At 44.4% G+C, this 12,144-nt stretch overlaps 1 protein-coding gene across 2 annotated transcripts; it reads right to left on the bottom strand.

The window, feature by feature from the left end:
- Positions 1 to 219: 219 nt before the first annotated feature.
- APEX2 (apurinic/apyrimidinic endodeoxyribonuclease 2) lies at positions 220 to 7,891 on the bottom strand. 2 transcript variants are annotated; one of them, XM_055563363.1, is made up of 6 exons: positions 7,586 to 7,891; positions 6,397 to 6,480; positions 5,601 to 5,781; positions 4,907 to 5,053; positions 3,932 to 4,001; positions 220 to 1,517 (listed from the first exon to the last, which is right to left on the bottom strand). In XM_055563363.1, exons 1-6 carry the CDS (start codon positions 7,740 to 7,742, stop codon positions 612 to 614), a joined length of 1,545 nt encoding a protein of 514 aa, XP_055419338.1. In that variant the 5' UTR covers positions 7,743 to 7,891; the 3' UTR covers positions 220 to 611. The 2 variants fall into 2 exon arrangements, with proteins under 2 accessions (XP_055419338.1, XP_055419339.1); XM_055563364.1 differs by having other exon boundaries at positions 7,593 to 7,725.
- Positions 7,892 to 12,144: the final 4,253 nt, after the last annotated feature.

Here is a 12,144-nt window from a genome sequence, read left to right as displayed (position 1 = left end):
AACACTTTCACACAGCCCACCTGAGCTTTCTGTCCCACCATACCCATCTCCCTTGATGACCCAACCTCAGCAGTACAGGAAACCTCAACTAAACAGAGCACCTTTATGGTGAGCACCACTCCTCCTTCAACCCTTCTCCTTAGGAGTTCAAACCCGGGACTAAGATAACATCTCTAACTCAACTTTATGAGGCACATCCAAAATGTCCATATGACATGGTGCACTACAACAAAGACATGGACTTTATTTGGGCACAGATACATTTTCCAGCAAGGTAGGAAGGGGTTTAAAATTACAACTTCCTGGGGCAACTGCTTCCGGTGTACTTCTGAGAGGAAGGTGGGAAGTGGGGTAGGGGACTGGGTCACAAGCATTAAGGCACAAGAAGCTCACCAATAAGGAGGAACAAAGCAGGAAGAAAAGAGAAAAAAGGAGGCTTTGGAGGAAGAAAAAAAGAGAAAAGGGGAAGGGTCCTTGAGGAAGGTGGAAGAGGAAGAGGAGAAAGAGGAGGAAGAAAGGAGGTCTTGAGGAAGGAGGAGGCAGCTTAGGAGGAAGTTGGCCTCAGACCATACAAGATTGACTATGTCAGACATCTTTAGGCCTGGGGTGATTCAGCTGGGCCTGCTCCAGAGGAAGAAATTGCAGCGGGAAGAGGGGTCAGTGGGAGGACCCTGGGGCCTGGCACACATGTAGAAGTGGCGGCCCAGGTTGGGTCCTGGCTTCTTTACAGTTCGCATTACACATGGCTCCCTGTGTCCCCCACAGAGGGGCATGGGCGAGGGTCCCCCCAGCAGAGACTTCCAGAATGAGGTCCGTATCTCCTTTTCACCCTTGGCCTCTGAAGCCTTGGCCTGCCCCTCCACCACATTGGCCATCACGTCCTCTTCTGAGGTCTTTGGGGTTATAAGGGTGCCCAGGCTAGGAAGATCCAAGTTAGAAGTTTGGGGGCCACTGGAGGATGGCTGGAAGTAGCTCATCAGGTTTTTTTGGCCTCTACTGGAGCCAGTTTTACTTGGCCGGGACCTAGTTGAGCGCACACGGGCTTTGTTTTGGCGCATGTGTACCTGTGTTTGATTGCTGGGCTGTAGTGCTGACTGCTTGAACACAGGATCTTGTTTGAAGTGAACCAGGAATCGTAGGATCTTGAGTTGGGTACCTGCAAACTCAGGGAGGAAGCAGGTGCACAGAGGTGGGCACTGTTTTGCTGGCACAGAGGACACGCTTAAGACTGCACCCACAGGGCAGTGATCAGAGCCCATCACCTCAGGCAGCAAGAAGGAGGCCTGAAAGGTGTCTATGACCAGGGTCCTATCCCCCAACACGTAGTCAAGCCGGGAGCCATAGTTCAAATGGCGGGCACCACTGACTGTTGACCAACAGGTGAAGGCCCCCTTCTGCTTTGGCTGGAAGCAGCGGTAGCTATCGATGAAGGGTCCCACGTGGGAGCCACTCTCGCACCCCAGGTTACTGAGCAAACCATCCATCCACTTGCGCCCTGGGTCCTCTTCAAAGCATTCCTGGGGAAAAGGGAAGAGGACAAAGAAATATGCAGAACTAGATGCCTAGAACTGTAAGGAACTAACTGCTCCATTTTACAGACAAGAAAATGTGGCTGTTCCAAAGAAGAATGCTCAAGGTCATACAGTCTGGAACTGGCAGAGCTGTTCTGGACTTTGCACTTTGCATCCTTACTGATTTAAAAGCTCATGCTTCTTTTTACTTCTGCATCAAGCTACATCTACCTTGCACTGGGCCATAAATCCCGGGCCTGAAAGCTTCCTGTTGGTTAATCAAAGCAATTCCCAGAATTGCTCACCAAGAGAATGGAAAATAAGATGTGTAGAATGGTTACCTCCAGGAAGTTGGGCTACAGTTAGAAGTTAAGACTGTTGCCTTTTCATGTAAATCCTTTAGTACTATTTTGGTATTTGAGGGGCTCAAGGGATTCACGTCTGAATACTTCCTTTGGCTCTGATTCCTAATTCATCATCTACCCAATCCATTTACTCATCCATTCAATGCAACAAATGTTCAAAGAACACTGATTATGTGCCAGGTGTGATATGAGTGACAAAGTGGGACCTTGATCTAGTCTTGGGGACCAACAAGGCTTTCTTTTAGCAAGTGATCTGGCACTGAGAAGTGAAGATTGAGCAAGAATAACCCAGGCAGAAGGTGTTACAAATTGAGAGAACAACTTATGCAATGGGCCTGTAGAGGGAGGGAACAGTGTACCCAGAAGACTGGAGGGGCAATGAGACTGTGGGCCAGAGTACCAACAGGAGATGACAATCATAGTCCACATAAGCAAGATATGATTGTTACTTAGACTAGGGTGGTGCCAGAGGAGACAAAATGAAATTAAGAGATGATTTGGAGCTAGAATCAGCAGTACTCACTGGCCAACTGAATGGGAAAAGGGAGGGTAGAGAAGGACAATACTAACATGATTCCCTGGCTTCTGGTTGGAGCAACCAAGAGGATGGACGGTACCATTTAGGGAGGATAAGACTAGAATAGCTGGTCTTGTGGGAAGTGGACATATTCTGCTATTTTGGAAAGATTGTGTTTGTCATGTCATCTGGTATTATTCTTTTTTGTTGGGAAAAAAAAAAGAACACATGAAGTGCACTCAAGAGATCTAGGATATTTCTGAACTAAGAAGAGAACACATAAAGGTGTATGACACTATCACAGGAAGTAGGAAGAACAGATTAAGTAAATACCTGATGAGGAATAAGGTAGGGAGGACTGACGGCTTTCAGTTTGTAGTGTACACTTCCTTCCCCACCATGACCATCACCAGTCTCTAATCATCTCATTTCTGCTCATTTTCCCCATTGGGAGACACATCTATGTCCTGTGGCTCTTCTGCAAACTAATCAAGGAATCTTCCTACGGCCTCTTCTTTGAGGCAAGCTATGATGAGAACTGACTTGAAGATTCTAGCACAGTGGTTCTCAAGACTGAATATACAATAAAATCAGCCTGGGAGTTTTTAAAACATACTGCTACCCTGGCCTCACACCCAATAGATTCTGACTTAATTGGTCTAGGGTTACATCAGGTTATTGATATTTTTGTAAAGCTACTTATTCTAATGTGCTTTCAGAGGTTGAGAATCATTGGCCTAGAGGGACTCAGAGATGAAGGGTTCATATAAGAAAAGTCAGAAGGGAGGGGATGCCCACGAATTCAGAGAACAGTGAGAAAAGCCAAAATGAGAACAACTTTTGCAATGGGCAGAGAGGAGAAAACCTAGGTGGAGTGGATGGATTGTGAAGGGGAGCTGAGGATGGGAATAAAAGACTGAGCACAGACAAGGAAGAGCCTTGAATGCCAGACCTGGGTATTTTCTCTGCATGTCTGCAAGGTAACTGGGAGGTATTAAAGATTCGTGAGCAGGAAACATACTCTATTAGGGAAATGATCCAGATAATGTGGAGTTCAAGGCCCTCAAAATCTGACTGGAACTCTCTAGCCCTGTCCTCTGCTACTCACCTTCCTTCCCTGTCATCCCCTAATAAGAAGGGAACTTGTAGTTCCTAATGCACACCAGCCAAATTCTCACCTTGCAGCCTTTGCTCATCATGCCAGAATGGTGTGCTCTCCACTCCACCCCCAAGTTCTTTTCTACTCATCTTTTAAGACTCAGCCATTTTAAGATATCTCCCCTGAAGTCCAGACACCATTCTATAATTGACATGTCATGTGTCCATAGCCAACCACCATGCTGAGAGATCTGGGGGGCCAATAGTCAGAACTGACTGATAAATGAGTCCACAGCATAATCCTCAGTGCTTTGAGAACAGAATTTCAAACTAAGCTCTGCTTTTCCATGAAGGACGCTTGCCACTGAGCCAAAAAACAGCACTGATTGGCTGAACAGAATCAGTCAAGAGTGAGATCAAAGGCCTAACGGGAACCTTACCATGTTGACTGCATCCCAGTGATCAATGGGGCGGTGGGCTGTATTCAGATCACCCAGAATGATAACATGGCTGAAAAACATAAAATGAATGTCAAGAAAGGGAAGCAGCAGTCCTGGCCCATCTACTGTCTCCTGGGCCCAAGATCTGCCACCTGCCACATAGACGTGAAGATGGGATCCAACAGCAACTCATAGTAGTCCACCTCTCCAATTTCACTATAACCTTGATGCCTTTTACAAATGACCAATCCAATTCAGATCTCCAAAGGTAAAACTGTTTCTTGTTTGACATGATTCTCTCACTGATCTCTACCAAATGGCATCTTTCTGATCCTTCAAAGATGAGCTCAGGTACCATTCCCTCTAGGAAGCATCTCTTGATTATTCCAACCCAACCTCACTTTTCTGTCCTTCTCTGGGACAAGACTTTTCATTTGTTCTAAGTATGTTGCCTTCCTCTTATTTCACCCTTAAAACTTTTCTGAGGTAGGGGTTCATATAGGGCTTCTCTGGTAGCTCAGCTGGTAAATAATCCACCTGCAATGCAGGAGACCCCGGTTCGATTCCTGGGTCAAGAAGATTCACTGGAGAAGGGATAGGGTACCCACTCCAGTATTCTTGGGCTTCCCTGGTGGCTCAGGTGGTAAAGAATCTGCCTTTCAGGGTTTTATATACTTATTTTACAAAAGAGAAAACAGAGGCAGGACTAGCTTTTGGGCTCATAGTGAGTAAAAGGAGAAGCCCGGATATGTGACCAGAGGTATTTGAGTACAAAACTCGTATCTGTATCACTTTATTTGGTCCTCACAAGCTCTTAAACAGCACAGCCTATTCCCTTGGGCATGCTGATGTCTACAAATAGGCTGTGAATGAATTCAAAATACAAAGATCCCACATCCCTCCCAATGGGTCCTGACACAGGACTGGGCACCCAGGACAAGCTCAAGGAAGCCTTGCTGCACAGGCTTGCAGTACCTGCCAGCTGCCAGGAGAGCTTCTGCTCGGATCTGCAGCAAGCGATAGAAGCGCATCTTAAAGGTGAGTCGCTCAGGCTTCCCAGGGTCCGCATGGGGGCAGTACACGTTGATTAGGGTCAAGGTCTTCTCCTTCCCTTCCCATGTGCTGGGAAGAAGAGAAACAGCCCATCAAAAAGGGATCACTTGTAAGCCACCCTTCCCCTTCTCACACCATGTGACTTCCACTCAAGGTTGTCTATGGGATGAAAGTAAAGGAAAGGGATAGAGAAACATGAATGAGCTGGCATACACAGGACTTGAGGATTGACTATACTATGATGACACACAGGTAAACCAAGTAACGGTGCTGCCATTCACAAAGATAGGACACAGAAGGAGAGCAATCTGGGGCAGTAAGTTCAAGGTTGGCTAACTTGCTTTTGAGGCACCTGTGTTAATAAAAGAGTTAGGCCTCCCAACCAGGCTCCCTCCCACCTCAGCCCCAAGCAGAGATAGAGAACTCAAAACTCAGAGAAGAATACAATTTGTTCAGGGTCACAAACTAGGTAGCTAAGCCAGGACTAAAGTCCAGGAATGGCAAGTTTAGGAAGTTTTCCAATGGTGAATGTATGTTTATAAGGCAAGCCTTAGAACTACCACATTCACAGAGTTGAACTAGCAATGATGGGTGACAGGGGGATGTGGACTATTACCAGATTTTGTGTTGTGTGAGGAGGGCCCGGCCCTCACTATCCAGAGCTCGAAGTTCCTCTTGGGTGAAGTCATCCATGTTTCCATAGCAACCCACATCCCCATTCTGAGTGGAAAGCAGGCCACTCAGGCCTTCTTCAGCAGCCACGGGGGTAGCACTGTCCTTACAGAAAGTGGCTACACCTGGAGACAGAGAGGGTACTGGAGACTGAGCAGGCCTGGCAGTCAACACCCTGTTGCACAGCCTATTGCCCCTGCACAGGTCACATGCTAATCTTCATTTTGATAACTCTCCCAATTCAAGGTCCATGTATACCTGGGGCAAGTCTACTCAAACCCTGGGTCTCAGTTCCTTCATCTTGAAAAGATACAGATTAATAACAGCTAATATTCTAAGTGCTTTGCATGGCAGCTGCTCAGAAGATGCTAGCTCTTACTATTATCATATGAACTAATAATAAGTTCAGTTCTTGCAACAGCCCTAAGAAGTACACATTATCCCCCTTTTCCAAGTGAGGAACTTTAAGTATAAAAAAGTTAAATAGCTAGCCAGAGGGTACACAGCTAGAAGTGAGCTAGGATTCAACTTAGGCAGTCAGGCTCCAGAGCTCATGTAACTAACCACCACTATTGTGCTTTTGCAATCCAATATTATACAAAAAAATATCCTTCATATAATCTGATGTGGCTTTATCTCTGTAGATAAAAGGCTACATTTCTTACTGCCTTCTCATTAAATATTGAAAACCCTTTTCCACCTGCCCTCATCACTTAAAGTCCCCAGAAAGACCCATTTACCAGAATAGCCACTGCGGTTACGGCTGAAGCTGAAATAGGAGTTGTAGCCCTCAATGATAGCCAGGGGCTCTGTCAGCACATCCCCTGGGGGAAAAAAAGATGTAAGATTACATCAGAGATAAAACTAGAAAGGCCTGGAATTATAGCTGTAGGCTAATTCCTTGCACACATCAGAGCCAGGGTGGGAAGGGAAAATTAAATATCTATGATTAGAGAAGTTAGAAAGGTGGTGACGATAGAGGAAACTGATACCAGAATTACAAGAAAGGGGAAGACTACCTAATGGGAGGTGAAGAATTAGGTGGTAAAAGGCTAGGTGACTGGAGGAAGTTGGGGGTGAGAAATGGTTATATGGGAGAGAAGACTGGCAATCTGAGCAGGAGGTAGGAGAGAGAGGGAATTGGAAGATTTGAACAGAGGATGCAGGGAAAGTAGGTAACTGGTCTTAAAGGTGGGTGGGTGGGAGAGGAAAGGAATCAGGGGATTGAGCTGTGGGGCAGGGGGGTGGAGGCGTTGTGTGTGCAGGGAATTACCAGAGTCTAAGCTTGGGGGTGGACATGAAGTAGGAAGGAGAGGCTCTCTGGAGAAGGAAATGGCAACCCACTCCAGTATTCTTGTCTGGAGAATCCCTTGGACAGAGGAGCCTGGGGCTACAGTCCATGGGGTTGCAGAGAGTCAGACACGACTTAGCAACTGAGCACTCAGCTGGGGAGGAAACAGGGGGTAGAGATAAGGGGATCTGGTGACTTTAGATAGAAGTTTAAAAAGGAGGAAATTAGGGAGTCTAAACTGGGGACAAAGATGGGGTGGGAATTAAAGGATACGGACTGGGGGCTGAAAAGGGAAATTGGGGGAATCTGACTTGGGAGTGTGAGATGGAAAGTGTGTAGGGGAAGCAAATTCGGGGGACTTAGCTGGGGTAGGAGAATGAGTAGGAATCGGGATGTGAAACAAGATAGAAATTGCAAAGGGGAGAGAATTATGATTTCGCTGAGGCCAGGAGATAACGTGGGAATTAGAAGATCTAGCTAGAGCGTGAAACAGAGAGGGGAGAACGGGATTCCAAATTGTCTCTAAAGGGAGGATTCTAAGACTAGAGAAATGGGAAAGTGAAGTATATGGAGCAGGGGGAAAAAGTTAGCAGAAAGGGGAAAGTACGATATGGGGTCCTAAATTCTTGAGCGCTCACTGGTTACTTTGGTCTCCTGAAGACAGACGATGTCTGCATCCAGCTTGTCCAAAATGCGCCCCATGGCCATGGCGCTGCAGCTGCTGGGCTCCTCGTATCTCACCCCTTGCAAGGGGCTCCGGATCCCATTGATGTTCCAGCTCACCAAGCGCAACATGTCGACAACTAATTACAATGTCTTTAAGCCCGCCCCCAACGCAGGCGCTAGGGGAAACACTGGAAACTCCCAAGTCCAGCAGGCCTGGGCCTCCCGCGCGCGCGCGCGCATTTGCGCAGGCTTTCTAGTGAGTGCCCTCCTAAACGGTCGGACGTACGTGGGGCGGGACTTCAAGCTCTTCAGTTTTCATTGGTAGGAGAAGCGGAAGCTGATGGGGAAGGTGTGTTCGGTCTCCCCTAGGGGAAATGAATAGTGAGAGAAAGGGCATGGGTTGGGCTTCTCCTACCACCCAACACTAGCTCGCGTGCCTGAGCCTGATTGCGTTTCTACTCTGCTCAAAAGTCCCTTTGGTGCTTTTGATTGCTTACAAATGAGAGTTCGCCACTATTCAAGTGGCAGAGCCTTAAGCGGAACCGCGCAGTAAGCGGAACCACGCAGCGACCGAAACCTCCGCCCCTGGTGTTCAGACCGTACCCAGAAGGCTTTGACGTGGGGAGCTGGGAGTATCTGGTATAACCCAGCGTGTAAACGCGGAAGCCAGACTGAGCAAAGGGAGCTTTGTGGCTGGAGGCCTGAGCAGTAAGAAAGGCTCTAGATTTTGGAAATTTAAGCACTTGTTGGTAATTGTTTGCAATTACTTTCTCCCAGCCTATAGGTTGTCTTTTCCTTTTGGTTTCCTTTGTTGTGCAAAAGCATTTAAGTTGGATTAGATCCCATTTGTTTATTTGCTTTATTTTTTTGCCTTCGAAGACTGATCTAAGAATATATTATCAGGATTTATGTCAGAGAATGTTTTGTCTGTGTTCTTTTCTAGGAGTTTTATTGTGTCATGCCTTATATTTAACTCTGTAAGCCATTTTGAATTTATTTTTGTGTATAGTATAAGGGAGTGTCCTAACTTCATTTATTTACATGAGGTTGTCCAGTTTTCCCAGCACCACTTGCTAAAAAGACTGTCTTTTTTCCACTGTATGGTCTTGCCCCCTTTGTCCAAAAGTAAAAAAAAGAAAGTAAGCATGTTAAGACAGAAATATAGACCAGTGGAGCAAGGTAGAAATCCCAGAGATAAACCCATACACCTATGAGCACCTTATCTTTAACAAAGGAGGCAAGAATACACAATGGAGTAAAGACAGTCTCTTCAATAAGTGGTACTGGGAAAATGGACAGCTAACTGTAAAAAAATGAAATTAGAACACTTCCTGATACCATCACAAAAATAAACTTAAAATGGATTAAAGACTTAATTGTAAGGCCTGAAACTGTAAAACTCTTAAGGAAAACATAGGCAGAACTCTCTTGGACATAAATCACAGCAATATCCTCTATGACCCAGCTCCTAGAGTAATGGAAATAAAAGCAAAAATAAACAAATGGAACCTAATTAAACTTAAAAGCTTTTGCAAAGCAAACCATAAACAAAATGAAAAGACAACCCTCAGAGTGGGAGAAAATAATAGCAAATGAAACAACTGACAAAGGATTAATCTCCAAAATAAGCAAGTGGCTCATGCAGTTCAATATCAGAAAAACTAACAACTCAATCAAAAAATGGGCAGAAAACCTAAACAGTTTTTCAAAGACATATAGATGGCTAATAAACACATGAGAAAATGCTCAACATTTCTTATTATTAGAGAAATGCAAATCGAAACTAGAATGAGGTGTCACCTCATACTGGTCAGAATGGCCATTATAAAAAAAAAAAAAAAACTCTACAAACAATAAATACTAGAGAAGGTGTGAGAAAGGGGAATCCTCCTGCACTGTTAGTGGGAATGTAAGTTGATACAGCCTCTGTGGAGAACACTGGAGATTTCTTTAAAAACTAGGAATAAAGTTGACCCATAACCATATGACCCATACCATATGACCCAGCAATCCTGGTACAGGGCATATACCCTGAAAAAACCACAATTTTAAAAGACACATGTACCCCAATGTTCATTGCAGCACTATTTACAATAGATAAGACATGGAAGAATGTAGATATCTATCAACAGATAAAGAAATTATGGTACATATGTACAGTGAAATATGTGTGTGTTTGGTAGGGGGTTGGGTGGGTGTGTGAGCACATGCGTGCTCAGTTGTGTCCAACTCTTTGTGACCCCATGGACTGTAGCCCGCCAGGCTCCTCCATCCATGGGATTTTCCAGGCAAGAGTACTGGAGTGGGTTGCTATTTCATTTTCCAGAGGATCTTCCAGACCCAGGGATCTAACCTGGGTCTTCCACATTGTAGGCAGATGCTTTACCATCTGAGCCACCAGGAAAGTCTATGCTATGTATATTTTACCATAATGAAAAATAATAATAAAAGGAATGAGGAACCATCACCTCTTCCTAGTTCCAAAACATCACCTAAAGGGAGACACATACCCATTAAGCAGTTAGTCCCTATGCCCTTCACCACGAGCACCTGGATGCCATCAATTTGCTTTCTGTCCCTCTGTGTTTATCTATTTTTGATTTTTCACATAAATTAAATCATTGCAAACTGTATTAAATCCCACTGAATCGTACACTTTAAAATTGTTAACTTTATGTTGTGCAAATGTTACCTTGGGCTTCCCCAGTGACCCATCGGTAGAGAATTTACCTGCAGTGCAGGAGACATAGGAGACACGCGTTTGATCCCTAGGTTGGGAAGATCTCCTGGAGGAGAGAGTGGCAACCCACTCCAGTATTCTTGCTGGGACAATCCCATGGACAGGGGAGCCTGGCAAGCTACAGGTCAAGGGGTCGCAAAGAGTCACGACTGAGTACTCAAATTTTACCTCAATTTTTAAAAAGCATATGCACACTATAATATATAAAATAGAGAATCAACAAGGACCTACTGTAAAGCACAAAAAACTCTACTCAATACTCTGTAATAACCTATATGAGAAAACAATCTGAAAAAGAATAGATGTATGTATATGCTGTACTTTGCTATACACCTGAAGCTAAGACAATATTACAAATCAACTATACGCCAATATAAAATAATTTTTTTTAAGAAAAGGAGAGGATAATGAAATGTTCTATGTGCATTTATATGGGAAGATATCAAAATATATTGGGGGCAGGCTGCAAAATAGTATTGAACCTTTTGAATAAACCATGGGGAAAATGAGGAGGAGAAAGCACCCTAATGGAGTAAGACTTAGGAGAGGGCCTCTGGCTTTATTGGGCTGGGAGAGGGAGATGGGGAACTTTTATCCAGCCCACCCTGTAGCCATTATCTTTCTTTGACTTTATAGCATCCCTAGGATGTGACCTGACAAGTACTTTCTCTTCATTTCTCAGATAATTAAAATCAAGACCCAGAGAATTTAAGAGGATTATCCATGTTCCAGAGCAGCACTGTCTCCCAATATAACCCAAGGCTCTTCCATATGCATTTATCTCACTTCCTTGTCAGAGCAACTTTGTAAGAGACATTAAGGCTAAATAAGAGAGGTTCAGTGAATTTGAATTAGTATCACAGAAGTAGTAGAGCCAAGATTCAATCCCTATCTTAATCAGCTCAAGGAATACTTTCCTGAGTAAGTTTTTTTTTTGTTTTGTTTTGTTTTTTTTTAATAATCACCCATGCACTACTTTTTCTCTGGGCCCCCACACCAATCGTCCATTCTGTCACAGCACTTACAATGCACAGCTACCACTGATTTCTATTTCCATCACTAGACTGCCAGCAGCTTGAGAGCAATGACTATGTCTGATTCATCTCATTAGTTCCATCCCCTAATATAGCACACAACACGTGCTAGGAGTTAATAAATGTTTGCTGAATGAATGAACAAGCAAGAGCATCAGCAGGTTAGTGACTTGTTTTCTGAGAACATAAGAATAGAGATAATAGACATGCCCAATATCCAGGGGAAAGTATAACTTTGCATCCTTAGTTTCCTCACCCAGAATTGCAGTATAATTACTTTTCCCCCAGAATTCCAACCATCATTCTCAATGTCTGCAAAAAAGACCTAAAGAGCTGCTTTTCCCCTTGGAGGACTTAAAGGTTACATTCCCTCTGATGGACTTAAAGGTTGTTGCCATCAGAAAATAGTCTTGCAATTAAAATTAAAATGTTGGTGCTTTAAGCTTTTTCATGTTTTGGTGGCTATAAGCTTAGGATTGAGTCCCAAGGGTGGAATAATTAGGACAAAGGAAATGAACATTTGTATTGCTCTTACTTCATATTGCCAAATCACTTTCCAGTAAGGGATCATGTCAATTTGCACTGAAGACCAATATGAAACAGCCCTAAAGAAATCCAGATCTTGCCTCTTTCCATTGCTGGTTTTCATTTCCCCATTCTGCAGTAGCTTGTTAATATTAGTCCTGACCTTCGGGATTGGCCTGAAGAGAAAAGGCTCCGGATGACTCAGGAACTTCTTTGGCAACTACAACAGCTG

The sequence above is a fragment of the Bubalus kerabau genome, chromosome X, assembly GCF_029407905.1.
Source record: "Bubalus kerabau isolate K-KA32 ecotype Philippines breed swamp buffalo chromosome X, PCC_UOA_SB_1v2, whole genome shotgun sequence".
Classification (NCBI taxonomy): Eukaryota; Metazoa; Chordata; class Mammalia; order Artiodactyla; family Bovidae; genus Bubalus; species Bubalus kerabau.
This window is presented reverse-complemented; position numbering and strand designations above follow the sequence as displayed.

Bases quoted from the DNA above. Each gene is read 5' to 3' on its own strand.
- APEX2 (XM_055563363.1), bottom strand. From the start codon at position 7,742: ATGTTGCGCTTGGTGAGCTGGAACATCAATGGGATCCGGAGCCCCTTG. The intron at 4,002-4,906 runs GTACTGCAAGCC...TATGTTTTTCAG, and splicing joins GCTCTCCTGGCAGCTGGCAG to CCATGTTATCATTCTGGGTG. The intron at 1,518-3,931 runs GTAAGGTTCCCG...CCTTTTCCCCAG, and splicing joins ACTGGGATGCAGTCAACATG to GAATGCTTTGAAGAGGACCC.